Source organism: Cyprinodon tularosa, unplaced genomic scaffold, assembly GCF_016077235.1.
Source record: "Cyprinodon tularosa strain WSP-4 unplaced genomic scaffold, ASM1607723v1 ctg14, whole genome shotgun sequence".
NCBI lineage: Eukaryota > Metazoa > Chordata > Actinopteri > Cyprinodontiformes > Cyprinodontidae > Cyprinodon > Cyprinodon tularosa.
In genome coordinates this window covers 1,995,885-2,016,434 of record NW_024038220.1, presented here as the reverse complement: position 1 = coordinate 2,016,434, position 20,550 = coordinate 1,995,885, and the positions used below count along the sequence as shown (strand labels likewise).

The window sequence follows — 20,550 nt, the reverse complement described above, 5'->3', positions numbered from 1 at the left end:
CATCCCTAATTTTATTGTTTATAAAAATTTCACCTGTTGCATTACTCAAATTAAAGTTCCATTCTAGTTTAAAGGAAGAATACAAGCAAGAAAACAAGCACTACATACTGTATATCGCATAAATAAACCCTAAATAAATCCCTTTTTAGGGACAATATCAATCAGAGAAGAAGGTAAAATACCAAAGATATCAACAGCTCAGGTGTAAGAACCGAAAACAAAAAAACATTTGTTTAGTGCTGAAAAAAAGGTCTTTATGAAAAAGAGAAGAAAAATAATCTACTACTAAAAGAAAAGCCTAAAAGTTTTCAAACTCAAATGTGTGGCAGAAAACTAAAGCTGCACATCATGAAATCAGCACCACATGCAGTGAAATATGATGGAGGCTAAATCATGCTGCGGGCATTCTTTTCTTCTTTTTTTGAGCAGGGATATGGAAAATGGTAAGAGCTGATGGGAATATGAATGAGCTGAAAGTATTTACAGGGCCACCCTGGAGGAAAAGCTGTTAAAGGCTGAAAAAGATTTGGAAGCAAAGGTTTCCCTTCAACAAATTACAAATCTCCTTCTTAGACTTGGACATACAGCCTGAGGTAGAATTTGAATGCTTTCCATCTAAGCATGATTTTAGAAGTTTGATTCCAGACATACATTTCCATGCAACTAAAAAGCTCTTTTCACAGACGATCAATTCAATCTGAATTTAAATTTTGTTTTTTAGTTGTTTTGAAAAAGCTATTTCAGTCTGCATGTATTTCCTTCTGATCTGTCATTGCCCCCAAAAATCTAAAGCCCTCAGTTATTTCTTTTAAGAAATAACTGAGGGCTGATTACATGCAAAGGATTTTTTTTCATTATATTTATTTTAATTTATTTAATTGATCTTTTGAAAACCATGCAAAATGTCCCTTTCACTTTGCTGGTATGTACTATTTTGTGTTTGTCTATCACACTGTGTAAGAAAAGTAAAATACCTTGAAATGTGTGGTTGTAGCATAACTTTTGAAGGAAATCCAAGGCCTAGATTCCTAGATATTCACAGATTCAAATTTCTGGGATTTTATAACATTCTGAAATTTAGGCATGCAATATTGACATTCGACAGATTCAACAGAATTGTTGTATTTGAGACTGTGGACCATTTCTGTTATTTTTTGGGGGGCATCAGGACTATTTATATGATATATAACAACCATAGTATCCTTCGCTATGATGACTCATTAAAATAGAGCAATCCTGATTTCTAGATAAATTATGTGAGGTTTATTTTGATATGTATTTACTCACAGATAAAAAAAAATTGAACCACAAAAGAAAAAACAAATTAAATGTTTAAAAAACAAGACTTAGCAAAGCAAATCAATTATTACTCAGTGACAAAAAGAGAACAGTGGAGTTCCCACATACAGACATCAGATATCTGCAGAACGTGACACTGTGGACACAGAAGCTACAGTGGTAGCATCTGGAGTTGTTTTTTTCCTGGTTGCCCATTATCCTCATGCGTTACGGCGAGCCACCAATAGGGCCCACAGGGGAATCATCTCGCACCTCTCCATCCTCATCAACACATAAGCTTCACTGCCCAAATTAAACTGATTAGCTACAACTAATGACTGTGCATAAACTGGGAGCAAGAAGAAAATGGAAGATGCTGCAGGACAGGCAGAACAAATCCAAACCTGTTCCAACCTGTTGGTTCTGATCATGCATATTGGTCTGAATTTGGAAAAAAGGAAAGTGAGATGACAGTTGAGTGAGATTCCCTTGTTTTATATCACAATCATTTTTGATTGTGGCTTTGTCAAAACAGCATTTAGCTGATGAGCAAAGCCAAGGGTAAAGGAGCAGATGAAAAGGACAAACTAATGAAATCCTCTCCCATCTCCACCTTCTCCCCCAAATACTGACAGGCTGTCCTCTAATAGCACTGATTTTTGCTTCTCACGCAACCATTAAGCCAAAATTACACCTCTGAATGATCCCAGGGACAAAACCTTCAATTCTATGTAAATCCACTATCTCTTTACATCCCTTTCTCTCCTTCCTTTTGTGTTTTCAGCCGGTAACTCTTAATGCTGTCAGTCTGAACATATGCTATATAATACACATTCTGAAAGGTGCATTCAGTAATTGTCTCACCCCAACAAAGAGATGCTCTCAGTAGAAATACTAATGGAATGGGTTAATCACAACATCGTCTGTGAATTTTCAGGTCTTAAGAGGCTATTAAAAGGTCATAATCGACTGAAATACAGGCTCAATTAAAAAGAACATGAAGAAAACCCTCAATTAGAGTAAGACTACAGAATCCAAAAGCTAAATGTGTTGTGAGATTTATTGGATCTTATGAATTTTACTTAAAAAATCAACATCAAAGGAGCCTAAATTTTGCATCAACTATAGGAGCACAAAGGTTATTAATACTTTCACTCAATTAGATTGATTTATTGAATTTAATTTACTGAATCCATCTAGACATAGGCTGCAGATTTAGTCAAGTAAGAGAATAATGTGAACAGAGGACAGGGATAGAAACACATTTTAATTGGTAACTGTCACCATTTTGAACAATAAAGGAGGATTTCAGTCATCTTTAATGTTTTTGTCATCTTTGGAGTTATGATTTCTGTGAAACACTGAGCAATAATTCAGAAATAAAATATGCAAAACAATGATGAATTTTATAAGATCACTAAGTGCAAAAGCAGGCTATATATTTAGATATGATGAAACATGGCTGCAAGACTCTAATATTTCTTTTAAATTGGGTAAACTCCATCAAATGGACATATTGTTAACGGAAGGGCAACAAATGACTGGAAGTACCAATAGAAAGACACTAAAAGGATGTAAAATGGACATCGGTTTTGGAAAAGGCGATATGAGGCACTATGTGTCAGAAGCAGGGGGCGCAGCAGAGAGTGGGCGATGGGGTGAGTGTTATGTTTGGCATGCAGCTGAGGCGCCTGAGGGCTGTCGCTGCTCCCCCTTTGCCTCAGTGTATCATTATTCTCACTTACATAGAAAGCTTGCAGCTCTGAAAAGGAGACCGTCCAGACCCCCCCGCCCCTCAGCTCCATTAGAAACATTAGTTTTTATTATCTTATAGCTGCATACAGGTTCTTTTACCTGAAAGGGCAATGCACTAAGCAGCTGTTAGAGTGCCTGTGTGTGGTTTACAGTTGGCTCTGCTTAAACTCTGAAATCATCACCTTTGAACATTCTTTCTGCTCCTGCAGGGGAACCATAGAGCCAAGGGGACAGCTCTGTGATTGAAGCCCCAGCATTCAGCCTACATCCCTGGGTAATTACCCAGCATTAAAATCTGAGGTTAGTTATACTGTGTAACACCGGCAAATAAAGCTTCGTATACAGGAGGCTTAAAATAGCTTTTTTGATTCAGAATGTCTAAATTTCCAGCTGCTATACAGAAAATAAGCAGGAAAAGGAATAAATTTAATTTTCCAGGTTTACAGACGGTACAATAAAGTAGAAAATTGGCAAAGATCTGCTGCTCTTTAGTCGACAGTAGTGGCACAATGGGAGGTAAGAACATGCAAACTTGAAACGGCAGTATTCCAGCTATGCGCGCTATAGAAGCAAAGCAAATGAGGAGGAATGAAAGCTGAACCCAAAAGCAGCTGGTGAGGGCAAACCGCAAGGATTTCCTGATTTTCTCTAATATGATCTTATCATAGTCTTTTTTTTTTTTCCTTTGAGGGATTTCGTCTTTTTTTTTTAAAGTAAATATGAAAGGATTTATGATTCTTTGGTTCCATCATTTTCCCTCCCTTTACCAGGACTATTCCCCCACTGCCCTCAATGCCGAACCTTTTCATTTCTCTCCTCCTTTCAAAGGATGTTTACGCGTTCTGTCTTTTCTCCCCTGCAGCCCTTGGTCTGTGTGGCTCGCTGATTGTTTTCACCTGTTTGCTGCACATAACAACAGCGCGCTGACTCACTGATGTCCGCTTCTATTGACAGCAGCCACCGCTGATGATGTTGACAGAGATGTTGTGGGGGTTACAGTGTGCAATTCCCAGTCTGTTAGGTATGAGCAAGACTCCCTGGATCTCATAACAGGAGAATAGATTCTTTTTTTCATCATGATATTGAGTTTTAAAATAGATATGTCTGAAGAAAAATTGAATGATGTTCTTGAAATGTAAGTAATTCTCATCACAGCAGCAGAAAGATGTCCTTTGTTGTGATGTTTTGGGTTCTTTTGAGTTCATTGATTCATTTGTTTGTTAGTTTTCTTTTCTTAATGTGATCTTAAGGTATTGAGCTTAGTTTAATAGAATTTTTTCTTTTGTTTTTCAAAGTACATTTTAAATTATTTGCTTTGCAAATTTTGTGTTATGCTTAATTCTGTCCTTTCATATGTCTAGTTGCCTTATTCACTGTATTTGCATACCATTTTCACGTGTTTTCTAGCTTATTTCTTTAGAACAAAATGTGTATTTTTTTAGCATTTGTAATTGTTTTTTTGTCTTTTCTAAATGTAATTTTGGTATATCTTCTGTTTGTCTATTAATCTTGATATAAACCCATTTCCTCTTAAACAAGTTAATAAGATTGTGTTCACCTTTGTTTTTCCTCATTACTTGCTCTATTTAAGCTGTCATTCTCCCATTAGTGTCCAATGGATCCTACATTGTATCACCATGTGCAGGTTCTGTTTTATTTATTCATTCACCCACCATATGGCTTAAAAGCATTCAGCTGCACTTTGGTCCTGAAATGCACTATATTTGTGTTTATTTTTACATAGGCTACATATATTTTTTTCAGGATACATTTTTTAGCAGCTGAACTTCAGCTAAGGATGTAAATAGATCCTTTATTTGAAAATCCTACTGATTTTCAAATAATGGTTTATCAAATTACAATTTTGTTGCAGCGAATTAACTGATAGAAAAGCCGTTCTTTTTAGTGTTAGTTTTGAAGTGACATCAATATCCAATGGAGTTCACCACAGTTCATCCTTAAGTGTAGTAAAACCACATGATGGTATTTAAATAATGTTTGAAGCACTCTGAAACAGAAACCTAAACAAATTCAAACAAGCTGTATATAATGATATATATAGTTATATATATAATGATATATATAGCTATATATAATATCCATCTATATAAATACACATGTAAATACCCTGTGCAGTAATCCAGCTAAATAAGATACTTTAGCTGTCATATGTGGAAGCACTGTATATACTGTATATACCCCATGCACTTTTTTCCTTTTCTTTGGCACCTTCTCCTTCTCCTTTTGACCATTTGAGTAGATGTAGCAGGTAAATTTCTCCACTGTGATTGCAATAAAATCAATAAATTGATCAATCAATCCATCAATCAATATATCAAGACTTACGTCCACTTCATCGACATCAAGTGAGTGAGAGGAAGGTTGTGGGTGCCACGAGAAGGTACTTAATTTTACTGAGACGTCGGTAATCTAGAGTGGGATCCCCCCCAGTTATCCAGGTTGGCATAGGATTGGTGTGTATCGGACAGAGTTAAATTGCATATCGGGCAGAGTTAAATTACCTGTAGATAATGGGAAAGGTTTTGCAGTTCTACAGTATGGTAGTAGAACAAAAGGCAAGGTTCCGGGGAATTGTCAACTGCCCAAGGAGAAATTTTTGATCAAATGCTAACCCAACTGTTGTTAATATTCTTTTTTGTTTCTGCATTTTTTATTTTTTTATTTTATTTTATTCATTTTTTATTTTTTCTTACTTGCTTTGATTCTGTTTTATCTTCCTGTATTTTAATCATGTAAAGCACTTTGCATTGTCTTTGTACTGAATTGTGCTATACAAATAAATTTGCCTTGCCTTGCCTTGCCATCATTTGGCATGTAGTCAGTAGGGGTGGGTATTGCCAAAGAAGTCACGATTCGATTCGAATCACGATTCACAGGCCACGATGCGATTCTATCACGATGCATCACGATACTTGAATTATTGCGATGCATTGCAATATTTTGTCCTCCATGTTTTGTTTTTGAATGACTCGGCACAGTATCCCACGGCCGGAAATGCTTGTGACACAAGGCAGCGTGCGTCAACACATTTGCAGCGACATCTACTGGACTGGAAGTTGTATTACACTTGTTTTTGGCTGATGTTCGCCAACCATTCATGCAATTTTATTTATTCATTTTTTTTAATTAATAATCGATTCTTGACATCAAGAATCGATGCAGTAGATCACGAAAATTAGAATCACGATGCATCATCATCACGATTATTTTGCACACCCCTAGTAGTCAGACAGACTGTTAGAGCCACGTATTTCACATATTTTATTCTATTCCATCTTATTCTTTCTTTATTTCAGTTCTTTAAATTCTGTTCCTATTTTTTTACATCTTAAAATGTCTAAGCTAAACATTGAGTGGAAAAAACTTTTTTTTTTTCATTCAAACATTTAAATAGCCTGCTGAATTATCAAAATATAATGATGTGCTCTTTTCTTTATATTCTGAATATTGTAAGAAAAGAAAAAAATAAATAATGTTAAAGAAAGAGACAATATGGGTTTTTAAGAAAATACTCAAATTGCTCAAATTTACATATGAAAAGTATCTTAATTGTTTCATGCTGCATACCTGCCCGTTGTGCTTGTGTGAGCTTTGAGTAGACGACATCAGCTGACTCGATCAGGGTTTTGCTGGTTTGGATCATCTACGTACAAGACAAAAAAAGTACAAACAGTTATTTTAAAATACATCTTAATGTCACTAAAACAAAACCCTTCAGCAGAGCTACAGTCAAGCTGAATAAAATAGACATATAAGGATAATAACCAGGGAGAAGTAACACGTGGGAAGGTCTTGATGTTAAAATGCTAGAGGGTCTAATTCTTTTCATACACATCTTTTCCAATTAGTTATTCTCATTAGGCAGAGCTCATGCAAGATCGGCACAGACATCTTAGTGTTTAAGCTGACAGTATAAAGCAGAGAAGACTGCTCCCATTTCAATGTTTTTATCACTGTGAAAAAAATTTTAATAGATTTTTGATAAGAATTAAGAAAAGCAGATGATTCTGAGCTGACTCCACCGTATTTTTTATGAGGAGCCAAATAGAAATGACAGCCTTGTGCATAAGCATTGTGGTGTCTTAAAGCGGAGGTCTTCAACAGGGGGTCCGCAACCCCTAGGGGGGCGACGGAGGTACTGCATGGGGGTCGCAAAAGTTTAGGTTGATGACTTTTTTTTTATATATATATTAACCCCTGCAATTTTTTCCACTAATTGAAATGTCTTTAAATAAACATGAACATGAATTCAACACACTGCAGTAAACAGATAAATGGAGGCAGAAGATTTCAGTCATCAATGCAAACATTAAGCAACACACAGGAGCTCTTTCAAGCTGGGCACCGTTTCATTTACAACACCTGTCCCATCAACCAGGAATAAGAATCAGAAATACTTTAATAATCCCTGGGAGGGATTACTTTCCTTACATTACTCCATCTGCAATAGAGTGACTGTAGGACCAGTTTGATATAACACAATTTCATACAAAATATATAATTAGTGGGTCCCAGCTCCATCTCGCCATCAGTTTGCGGGTCCTTGGCCTTGAAAACATTGAAGACCCCTGTCTTAAAGCCTTTAAAAGGGTCTTCTTCCACCGGATGTTCATTACCTGGTTTCTCATCTTCTGTTCCGTAAATCAGTGTATGATATGTCTATTTCATATAGCTGTACAGGTTGTTTTAGATTATTTACTGATTTCACAGTTCCATCTGACCAGGCTATGGAAACGAAAACTGAAATCAGTTTCCCCATAAATATGTTCTAGGTTGGTTGTGTGTCGTTTTTCCTTTGAGTGAAATCAGAATTTGAAAGCAGGTGTTCTGTATTTCCTCAAGCTTTCTTTGTCTCATTTTAAAATGTGTTTTATAATCATAAAAATATGTGTTGCAATTTAAAGTAACCAATTAATCTAAGAGTCATGCTTTTAAACCGTGGGAAGAAGACTTTCTAAGGAAAGCCTCAGATATTCAGGGAGAACATGCAAACAATGCAGAAAGACCAGGATTCAAACAGGTTGTCTTGCTGGAAAACAGCAGCATTAACAATTGCACCCTTTGTGTGGCTTGTTAAACAGTTATTGAGGTTTATTTATTTGTATTTTTTCTTTATAGAGCATGTCAGGGGACATGCCAGAACCTGCAAACTTTTTTACAGTTGCATGGAGTCGAGACGTTCCATGTCCTCAATCCTACTACTGGTCAGCTGGTTGATGCTCCTAAATAATCTCTATTATAGCAACAGAAAGAGAAGTTTGGCTGATTGATACCATTTCCTTCAGCAAAGAAAATGCAAAGAATCTTATAATGGAAACTAAAGGAGCCCGACTTGTATCCAATTAAGGTAAACCTGCTTTTAATTTGTTACTGGTAAGCGCATCTGTCCCTCCTAAATCTATATACCGGTAATACAGGGAGCAATGGGAAAGTTTGATTAAAAAAGTTAATATGCTTAGCTGGTAAGGTATATATTCATAATTTCTGCAAAAGTCTTTATCAGAATAATGCAAATATATTACTGTACGTAAAATATTTTTGGCACATAAGTATGTAACCATGTGGAACATATTGTTTCTGTTCAAAGCAGTTATTTCATATTATATACAAATATTGTCACACTAGAAGTAATATGGAATACATTTGAAAATACAAAACTTAAAAATTAATCGTTACTTATTATTTATTGGCATTTTTAGAATAGCAACCCATGTTAACACCCTGTGCAATAACCCTGTATAATAACCCTGCTATAAAAACAAAGGCATATGTGGACGCACTTTTTATACTGTATATATCCCATGCACCTTTGTCTTCCTTTGGCACCTTCCTCTTCTCCTATGATTATTTGAGCTGATGTAATGAGTATATTTCTCCACTGCAAGATCAATAAAGTCAATCAATCAATCAACAACACACCCAGGCGATTCTCTCATAATTTGGACCACAAGTACTTATACATTTACAGAAGTTAAAATGCCAAAAAATAATATCACTTCAAAATTTCTATCATGCCAAAAATATGTTTAAAGGGGTACTCTGAAATCATCCAACATGGCTGATCAGGAGAAGCTGGAGGAGAGCTCCAGCAGAAAGGAGAGGGATAATTAAGTTTCAGTCTCCCATGAGAGAATGAAAGTAGACTGCCTCACTGTTTGGATGAGTATGCATGTACATGTCTTTTTTCCAGGCAATCTTCTCGTGGTAGATGTTTTGAATGCAAAGTTAAAATAGGCAGCTCTCTTGCTGAGGCAGTGACTGGAGACGAAACAGTTTAAATGCAAAACATAATGAACATTTGTCTAACCTCTGACTAACTCATGCATGAGCATAATAAAACGCATGCATATAAAACTGTAGCTCAGGAAGCCCAACGGTGTTCTGCATTTGATAGAAACACGCAATTTATTTTTGAAAGAGAATGTTGATTAGGGAGACATGTTATCACGGTTAAGTGATGTTTTACAATTCAATTCAGTTTTACAGAGAGAATTGAATCGAACCAAAAAGTTCGATCACGGTTAAAGCATTAATTGTTTTCTCGCGATAACAAGATAATTTTCTCGTTATCACAAAAAAACTGTTATTTATTTTTTGAGATAATGAGATGATTAACCTGTACGAGTAATGAATGAAGCTGGCAAAAACAGCCCTGGATTCCCAATCCATCCATGCCTGGGGAGCCTGTAGGTGTGCAGTCGCAGTACCGCGTGAGCGTTAATAATCAGTTTCCATTTTCTTTTCACTCATTGTCAGGTGGTGGTGGGTGATTGGAAGCATAGAATACAGTAGAAACAAACCTGACTGTTTTTTTTTATTATAAATCTTTAATTTGTACTCATTTCGGGGTTTAATGCATCTTATACCTATTATAGGTGTAACATCGGGGCTGTTCAGAAAACATCCCGCGCTAAGGCGCAAGAGGCATAGGCCTAATTTGAAGCAAAATGCTAGGAAACTGGAGAGAAAATATCGCTCCACAGGCCTGCGAGAGTCCTTCCTAGTCTGGAAAAATGGTTTACTGCTGTATAAGAGGACCCTTTGTAAAGCAAGAGCAGCATACTTCTCCTCATTAATAGAGGAGAATAAGAATAATCCTAGATTTCTTTTTAATACAGTTGCCAAACTCACCCAGAGCCATAGCTCTGTTGAACCGTCCATTCCACCTGCTCTTAGCAGCAATGACTTTATGGGATTCTTTATAAATAAGATTGATCTTATTAAAAATAAGATCATAAGCACTCCTCTATCCGCGATTGTACCTGAGGTAGTCATGGAATCTGAACTGGGTTTAGACTGCTTTGATCCAGTTGAACTCTCTGAATTAGCAAAATTATTGTCTTCATCTAAGCCTTCAACTTGTATGTTAGATCCAGTTCCAACCAGGTTATTTAAGGAGGTATTCCCTTTGATCTCCTCCTCCATTTTAGATGTGATTAATCTATCTCTGTTACAGGGATATGTACCTAAAGCTTTTAAGGTTGCTGTAATTAAACCTCTGCTTAAGAAACCGTCTCTTGACCCAGATGACTTGGTCAATTATAGACCTATATCCAATCTTCCTTTCTTATCCAAAATTCTTGAGAAAGTAGTTGCCAAACAAGTTTGCGATCACTTCCACCATAATGAACTTTTTGAAGAGTTTCAGTCTGGCTTTAGAGCTCATCATAGCACTGAAACAGCTCTGGTGAAAGTCACTAATGATATTCTCATGGCCTCAGATAATGGACTTGTATCTGTGCTCGTCCTGTTGGATCTTAGTGCTGCATTTGATACAGTTGACCATAATATTCTTTTAGAAAGACTTGAATATTTTGTTGGAATTAAAGGAACAGCACTAGACTGGTTTAAATCTTATCTATCTGATCGAATTCAGTTTGTTCATGTTAATGATAGATCTTCAACACGCTCAAAGGTTACCTGTGGAGTACCACAGGGATCAGTGCTAGGACCAATTCTCTTTACTTTATACATGCTCCCAATTGGTAGAATTATTAGACAGCATGGGATTAATTTCCACTGTTATGCTGATGATACCCAGCTATATCTGTCTATAAATCCAGATGAAGCTAACCCATTACATAGATTACAGGCATGTCTTGAAGACATAAAAACCTGGATGACTCTTAACTTTCTGCTTCTGAATGCAGACAAAACAGAAGTTATAGTCTTTGGACCAGAGTCTCTGAAAAAGAAACTGATTAGCCAGTCACTTCATTTGGATGGGATTAAACTGATTTCAGATAATAAAGTAAAAAATCTTGGTGTTGTTTTTGATCAGGACCTGTCATTTAGGTCCCATATCAAGGAGGTTTCTAGAATTTCCTTCTTTCATCTGAGGAACATTGCAAAAATTAGAAATATCCTGTCCAGGGGTGATGCTGAGAAACTAGTCCATGCATTTGTTACTTCAAGGCTGGACTATTGTAATTCTTTACTATCAGGAAGTCCACAAACTGTAGTTAAAAGCCTTCAGCTGATCCAAAATGCTGCAGCCAGAGTTCTAATGAAAATTAAAAAGAGAGATCATATCTCGCCTATCCTGGCTTCTCTTCATTGGCTTCCTGTTAAATCAAGAATAGAATTTAAAATCCTCCTTCTCACATATAAAGCCTTAAATGGCCAAGCTCCATCTTATATCAGAGATCTGATTGTTCCTTATGTTCCTAACAGAGCACTTCGCTCTCAATCTGCAGGTTTACTAGTGGTTCCTAGAATTTCTAAAAGTAGAATGGGAGGCAGATCTTTTAGTTATCAGGCTCCTCTCCTGTGGAACCAACTACCAGTTTTAGTCCGTGAGGCAGACACCCTGTCTACTTTTAAGGCTAGGCTTAAAACTTTCCTTTTTGATAAAGCTTATAGTTAGAGTGGCTCAGGTTATCCTGAGCTATCTCTATAGTTATGCTGCTATAGGCTTAGACTTTTGGAGGACATAGGGACCCCCATTTCATCATTCTGCTTCATTCTCTCTCTGTTCTCCTATTCTGCAGAATCTGTTAGTTCAATCTCTAACCTTCTGCTCTCTCTGCTTTTCCTCAGAGTAGCTTTGCCTCGTCTGTTCCTGTTTGGCTGTGACGTCATCCTGGAAAGAAACATCAGCTGTGCTGCTTCTATCAACACCCTTGTTTATAGATGTTGGAGATCGGCCTGTTTTCCAGTGTGGTCCTGTTTCTCTGACCGTGACTGAGTGGATGTGCTTTCTTCGTCCTCTGGCATGGGAGCTGCCTTGGAGCTCGTCTGCCTGGCTGTGTGTTTCCTGGACGGGGCCGCCTTTTACAGCTGCTTTTTGTATCTCTGCTTCTGTCTCCTTGAACCCCAGTCGGCCTCGGCAGATGGCCGCTCACACTGAGCCTGGTTCTGCTGGAGGTTTCTTCCTGTTAAAAGGGAGTTTTTCCTCTCCACTGTCGCTACAAGCATGCTTAGTGTGGGGGATTGTATTTGAGTCAATGAGTCAATGCAATCAACTGGTTTTCCTTAGATAGAAAACTTTGTATCAATTTGATCTGGTTGAACTGTAAAGTGCCTTGAGATGACATGTGTTGTGAATTTGGCGCTATATAAATAAACTGAATTGAACTGAATTGAATTAATTGCTTATGAATCAGAGGTGGAAGCAAATCATCAAACCAACAACGTCTTCTCGTTACCTAAATGTTAAACACAGGATTTTTTTTTTTACAGAATTACACATATGCTGCCATGACTTATCCTTAGAAATCCTCTCCTGCCTTTGTGAAAGATGAAGGATGTTATCAGTTTTAACACACACCAATCATCTCGTTATGATGACAAAATGGCTTTCTTTTTCTTTAGGTCATGAGAAAGTTAACTTATTTTCTCGAGAAAACCTAAGTGAAAAAATATTAGAGGGACTCTCTCAGCTGCCGTGACTCATACTTATAAATCCTCTCCCGTTGTTGTGGTAGTGAAGGAGGTAATCAGTTTTAAAACAGACAAATCATCTCGTTGTGACGAGAAAACGGCTTTCGTTTGTCTTTAGATAATAAGAAAATTAACTGGTATTTTGTATCGGAGGGATACAACCTCTCGTAGCAGCGAATCGTGATGTTTTAGTCATGCATCTGGAATGACAAGTGGGATTTTAATTTCCTACATGACCCGCCCCAAAAACCACTGCTGGCATGTCATTGGTCCGAGTTGCTAGTTGTTATGAGACAGAAGTATTAATGGGAGTCTTTCCAGATGGATTTGTTGTGAGACTGAAAACTCAGATCTTTGCATCACTACAGCTTTCAGCACAAGGTTAGTTGCCCAGGATTATTGTACGCTGCAGTTACAACTACAGCTATATGCTTTTTCTTAGAAGCCCTTTTTCAACTACAAATGAAAACATGTTACCTTTACTTCTATTTCACATTCATTGAAATAAAGTGATTTGTGTTGATCTCTAGCATAAACTCCTACTAAAAAAAAAAAAATAAAATAAATAAATGTAATTTAGCAAAAACTTCCAACTGTTTTTAATATTCTTTTTTTTGTTTCTGCATTTTTTATTTAATTTTATTTAATTTTTATTTATTTTTTTTCCTACTTGCTTTGATTCTGTTTTATCTTCCTGTATTTTAATCATGTAAAGCACTTTGCATTGTCTTTGTACTGAATTGTGCTATACAAAAAAAATTGCCTTGCCTTATTAAAAATACATCATTGTTGTGGTTATTTTCTGATTGAATATTATAAAAGAATGTGTCTCCTTTACCTTTGAAAAATACTGCATGGATATATTACGAGTGGAAAGCAATCTGAGATACAAAACAACCAAGAAGATGTTGCTGAATGCTGAAATAGACGCTCATAAAATTTACACGATACAATATTTGCTATTATGGATTCCATAAAGCTCATGCAACGCTTTTTTTTTGTATTTCCTCTTTATCAATTTGTTTGCATGGCTGATTCTTTCAAAGGGATCATTCATAATTTTCAACATTTTAACTATGGTGCAAAGAAAACCCGCAAGCTAAAGAGTGTATAAAAAATGTGGATTTTCACTAATCCAGTTTCACTGTAACAGGGACTTTGAACCCATAACCATATGTGAATATTGTGAGGTAAAGTTAGTGTTGCTGAATACTTACATACTTAAAACATGCAGTGTGGGGAAAAAAAATCATAAAATAAAACAACTGAACATTCATTTTAATACATAAGAACAGCAAAATGTGTGATATGAGCTGAAAGGTCATAATTTAAAAAGCGTACACAGCCTTTTAAAACACAAATGTGTTCATAAGTGAAGCATAAAGGCTGCAACCCAAAAACTGATTTACTTACTGAGCTCCCCCCCCCCAAAATAAATAAATAAATAAACATAAATAGCAAAGGTGTAAAAACAGCAGGTGATAAGTAAGTTTAGTCTCTTTTAAAACCTTTCTGCATTTCTCTATGTGAGCTGAAGAAAAGTACAGCGGTTTAAGAGGTGGCAGAGTGAAAAGCTCTTTCACCCAATAAGCAGCTTCATCTTGACAGCTTGACAGGTCAATTACTGTAGGTGGTTCGGGTCATATTGGGTAAAACTCATCCAGCTATGGGCGTTTTTCTTGGTCATACATAAGAAGCAATTTATTAAGCTACACTTTGACCTTATGAAAATAGATTTTTATTAGATGATTAAGAATAATCAATAAATAAATAAACCAATTTTACAATAGCTTCCCAAAATAAGATGCAGTCAGTGGTTTAAATTTGTTTGTAGTTGCTAATTGTGCCTTTATAAGGTATTAAGTATTTAAATTCTAACCTAATAACATCAGAAGTTATTTTTTCTCAGAGTCCACTGGACTTTTTTTGCTTCCCATCCAAGAACCTTATCAATTCAAAATGTCAGGAATGGCATTGAGTAAGAGTTTTTTTTTGTTGGGCAACTGTATAAAACCTGGAGCTTAACGCTATTCCTGACATTTGGAACTGAAAAAGCTTCTTAGATGGGAAGCAAAACATCTTCAAACTTGAAAACAAACATGCAAACATTTAAAAAATAGAGGATGAATACAATCATTTTAAAAGAGCAGTCAGTTTCTGCACAGTCATTTTAAGTGTAGGACAATAAACGTCATTCACGTAAATGAGTGATGCACACAGAGCAGTCCTTTGTGTGAGCATATGGTGCACTATGCAGTGTGAATCACACTGTGCGTGTTTACATTGAAATAGAAGCAGAACTGCGTCTGTCTCGTGTGTGGAGCGTCTGTGAACTCCTACGTGCGCCTCATACCCAAGCACAGGAGTTTAGCAGAGGGAGATGGCTCAGGTGTGAAAGAGCAGCTTTGACTGCTGCATGACAAAAAGGCATTGAGAGTAGACTTGGTGCAGAATTAGCTTCTAGTTAGGTATTTGCTTTTATTTTAAAAGTTTTATTGAATTAAATCGTCTCAAATTCTGTTCTTTCAATTAAAAAAAGTTCAACATTCTGTAGGTACGAAACGAACAATAATTTGAGACTAAACCTCAATGCTTCTTGTTATAAATATGCCTAGTTTACAATTTATGTTCAATTATTGTCTTACTGTATAAGTTAATTATTTTCTTTTTAATTTATAGATTATTATGTCCTGTCCCTTTGTGAGAGCAAATGTTTTATTTGACTGTGATGCATTTATTTTTATCTTAAACTGTATTTCTTTGCGTCTTATCTTAGCCGTGTCTGTGTTAATTCATTTTGCCACAGCTGTTTGAAATCTTCTTAATGCTCTGCTGGCTACTTTTTTTATGTTTCTCTCCTGCCTTTGTATTGAAGCATGCCGGTAATCATAGCCCATTGATGGATTTTTTTTTTTCCCAATATCTGTTTTTCTGTCCCTGATCCCTGACCTGTTCTCCCTCAGCGACATTCATTTATAGATTTTTATGTTTTATAATAAGGAACTCTGCTTTAAGAGCTGATATTCTGCACTTGAGTCCTTATTACACGGAAAACATGACAGCACCAGTACAACAAAATAAAATCATGTTTAAAGGCCAGCAGCTAAACAACATGAACTACTTCCTTTTTTCACAATGTAAAGTTTTTCCTTTTTCCTGCTTTAGTACAGTTATGTTTAGGGCTGGGTAATTTCGCCTCCTGAATGGATTCAATTTTGATTCAGTTCTAAATCGATTAATTTTGATTTGATCTGATTTTACAATAATGAAAGTTGTTCAACTCTGTTTCAAAATTCTTATGTATTTTATTTTTTCCTGTCAAATTAAACACAGAGTGCAAACTTGTAAAACAGACAGTTTAAACTTGAGATGTGAACAAGGCTCTCTAAAAAGTGCAAACTTGTTTGTGAAAGTGAAAAAGTGAAGCCTCACTCGAGCAAGCAGACCTGACACAGCTGGGACACAGAAGACATGCATGAGCTGCATTATCTTCAATGCACAAACCATATTTGCAGCCTTGTCTGTAACAACTACAGGGTGTTTGCTGGTTAGCCCTCACTTTTTAATGTCTTCACTCAACCTATTGGCTATATTTGCAGCTGTCTGGCTTGAATAATCTTGGTGGTCTGTTGAATGAGATGGGAGGAGCCACTCATTATCAATGTAGTAGAAAGTCACCTTAATGTCACATATCCAGCACATTATCTTTAGTTGTTTTAAATCCAAAATGGTTCCAGACATCAGACTTCAGTTGGGACAGCTTGCTGAGTGGTGTGTTAGTTGGGTCGGCATTTGCACACGCCTGCTCATTTGAACGTGAACGTCACGCGCGTCACTATAAAACTAATCGATCTCATACCCTACACATCGATTTTGCAAAAGTATAAAAGAATCGATCCAAAATCGATTAAATATTTTTTTTTTTACCCAGCCCTAGTTATGTTTATGTGTTTTTTAGGGATGCACGATATAATCGGCCCCCTATCGGTATCGGCCTGTATCGGCCTGTATCGGCCTTAAAACTGAATATCGGACATCGGCCACCCCACCGATATTTAACCCGATATTTGATCAGCTTCTGAGTTTCTAAAGTCTAAAAAAAAATAAAATACTACTTATTCTTCTTCCTCAAAAACTTCTTTTTTACAGACTTAAAAACTTCTTTAATATACAATATCTTCATATGCTGATATATTGCCATTTAAAAACACCATATCAATCTCTTTTACTAATGAAATATTGCTATATGTCATCGTTATGCTACGAAATCCCCCGAAAATTCACAAAATTTTGCCATAGTTTTACATGTTGATATACTGACGCGGTATCGATCTATTTTACTAACAAAATCTCACAAGAATTTGCAAAATATCACGAGAGTTTGTAACAGAACGATGAAATCTCATGAGATTTTGAAAGTAAAATAGATCAATACTGCGTTTTTAAAAATCAATTTGATATCAGCATATGAAAATATATTTGAGTATATTATTTTTCAAAGTGTCAGAAATGAATAACAAAACTTTTCAATGACTACTTATTTTTGTCCAGCTTTAACATCGGTATTGATATCGGTTATCGGCTACATGAGTTTTAAAATATCGGCATATCGGATATCGGCCAAAATCGTGCATCCCTAGTATTTTTGTTAAATACCAGAATACATTTTAGTTATTTTTTTAAAGCTTTTGAAAATGTGATGCAAACCTTATCAGTAACAATGTGTGCAGTATGCACCAGTTTGGACTGGATTTGCACACTGACTTACATGAATACAAAAACACAGCAGCAGGGGCTCTTACCTTTACAGGCAATTATGACAACAATGTTCCTTGCTGAATTCTATATGCACCATTGTTCATCACAACATTAAGGTAATTAAGTATTTTCATAAATAGAAAAATATCTCTTATTACACCTCCGTTTATATTTGCTTTGAATGTATTCCTTTGGAAAATTAAAGAGTGCAGAGATTTTAACTTTTAGAACAGTGTTGGTTACTGTGATAGTTTACCATGTCATAGGCGGTTAGCACTTTGCGTAGAAGCTCAGGCACGGGACCCTGTGCTTCCATGGTGGGATAGGTCTCGCTCAGGTCCACCGTCACCTTCAGCGATCGTTCACTGTTCATCAGCCAGGTAGATACGGTCAGGATGCACTGCTTCATGTTGGCGGCAGGAGTCAGGCCACAAAGCTCCTTGAAGGACACCATGGCATTCTGGTCAAAAATTAAATATAAAGCAAAAAAAAACTTTGGTTACTGGAAAGCAAATACAAGCAATTCTTTAATAATCAGGTAGATTTTGGTGAAACCTATTGCATTCATTTATTATACAGTCAGCATTTTCATCGTTATCTAAGCTGCTTTCTGCATAAACTACTGACCTCTTTTACAGATAGGCCAACAGCTATATGATACATAAAAAACAGAACACTTAAATGCATATTCTTAATAACACCTAACAATATTTACATTTTTTTGTTTGTTTGTTTCTTACTGAAATTTGAGGCAGATATAACAGAATGTATGTTATTTTATTTTTTTTAATCTGCGGACTGAAATTCTATTTTTCATCAGAAAATAAATTGTTGACTCTTTGAACACCAGTTTGCTGTAAAATACTATAATTACCATTATGATATAAATTTACCACAGTGTTTGCAACAAACAACACCATGGCTTAATTACTGCTCTTAATTTTATAACCTTAATGAAGTAATATTTTTTATCAGGAGTAAAACAATGCATAGATTATATACTTTTTTCTTTCGAATACTAACCAAAAAAAGCATTTGTCTAGTGAATCGCAGCCAAGCCACCAGATACTAAGGTCAAAGATGAGCTATAGGGACAAAAACCAATGAAGTTGACTAAGCAAGCTGTAAACATCAATGTTTTCAGTCAAAGTAATTATAATGATTTTATTTTTTAAACTCTTAACAAGAGTTACGGCTGTTTTTCTCTAAATTGCTGAGTGTGTGTTGAAGTGCCGGCCTCTCTGCAGTCTGTAACAGCCTGTGCTTATATCTGTGCATGTGTTTAAGTCAGCCAAGTTTGGATTGAGCCATTAATCGAATCAGCTGGCGCTATTGTAATCCTCATAACTTCACTGAACCATATAAAAGTTTTCAAAGGTGGAAGTGGTGTGTAGTATAGAAGTACTCAGAGTATAATAACCATAAACAGAGGTTTGGAAGCTCTGTAATGTTTTATTTTGAACCTCAGCAGCACAAACTTCATGTGCAGAAAAAAACAAATTTTTTTTTTTGACAAATGAAAAGTTGATTTATTTTTACAATTTAAATACTGACTGATTAGCTGCCAGCTTTGATCTGTATGAGTTAATTTTTAGGAAATTTTTCAAATGTGTGTCCTCATCCTGACTTCTGAATAATCTTGATTCATTTGCAAATAATAAATGATTCCTTTTATGTATTTATTGTCATGATGAAGCTGCTCTTTAAGTACATCCTTCACATTTCAAAGTACAAATCTTCAGCAGAATGAAAAATAAAAATAATAAAATAATTCAAATTTTTGTTCCCCTTTGTTTTTTATTGTGTGAATAGGTGGCAAAATAAAATGTAAAAATGAATACACAGATCAGACATTCCCATCCGGAAAATTATACATGTCTGCAGTAAGAGGAATACAGGAGTTGTCTCAACATGCCTTGCTACTAAATCTAGATCTAATCATCAATCTTATTTTTCCTGAGGGGCATAAGTGGCTTTATTAAGTGCCACAGGCCTGCTGTCATTCGCACACCCTGCACCTTCTTCTCACATGCTCGAGAGTCCTTGAGGTACACTAAGAACCAGACATTTTTCTCTGTAAAATATGTCATGAAAAAAAAAAGCTGAACAAGTTTGTATTTATATTGTGTGAATTTACGCGGTAAAGTCACATTGCCCACATAAGTTATTTAATACAGTTTCTGTGTGCTACTTGTAGCTGTTAACTTACTTCAAACAAGCCATCAATTTAAACCGATTAACACCTTGGGACATCAGCATTTTGTTATTTGTAGGCAGCGGTTTTGAACAGCAGAAAGCTCTCATTCTTGTTAACTGAATGCCCCAGGCCTCCCCCTCACTCTTTGTTTCACTCATCAAAATCCCTCTGCCAACCTGCTTTTCAACCCACATAAACTGCTAATCTTGATTTAAAGTCTCCACTGCAATTGTTGGCGTGGGAATCTGCCAATCATTTCAACAGCAATAGAAAAAATTAGGATCTAAACCCTTACTGAAATGTTTGATTTACTGATTTCACCTAATCAAACACATTTTTAAATAAAAGTTGCACTTTGTAAAAAAAAAAAAAGAAGTAAGTACCTATTAGACCGATTATGTTATTCCTAAGGACCACATTTGTGTGACCTTTTTGCTTTATATTTTTGTGCTGCTGTAAACAGCAGAATTTCCCTATTGTGGGACAATAAATTCTATTCTATTCTATTCTACCTAATAACTGGTTGCATGACTCTTGGCAGCAAACAACTGCCTAAAAGAATTTGTAATTAATGGTTAAGCGAATTTAGCATCAGAACTGGAGAATCCGGACCCATTCCTATTTGGAGGAATTGTTTTATTTCTATATTCTAGTAAATT

General features: G+C 35.9%; 1 protein-coding gene across 1 annotated transcript in view; it reads right to left on the bottom strand.

The window, feature by feature from the left end:
* Positions 1-20,550, bottom strand: part of si:ch211-210g13.5 (inactive phospholipase C-like protein 2) — a 97,287-nt gene that overhangs the window by 14,329 nt on the left and 62,408 nt on the right. The window contains exons 3-4 of the mRNA XM_038278306.1: positions 17,951-18,154; positions 6,622-6,697 (exon numbers count right to left, since the gene is read on the bottom strand). Coding sequence (XP_038134234.1) covers positions 6,622-6,697; positions 17,951-18,154 — 280 coding nt within the window. The remainder of the gene's footprint in view (positions 1-6,621; positions 6,698-17,950; positions 18,155-20,550) is intronic.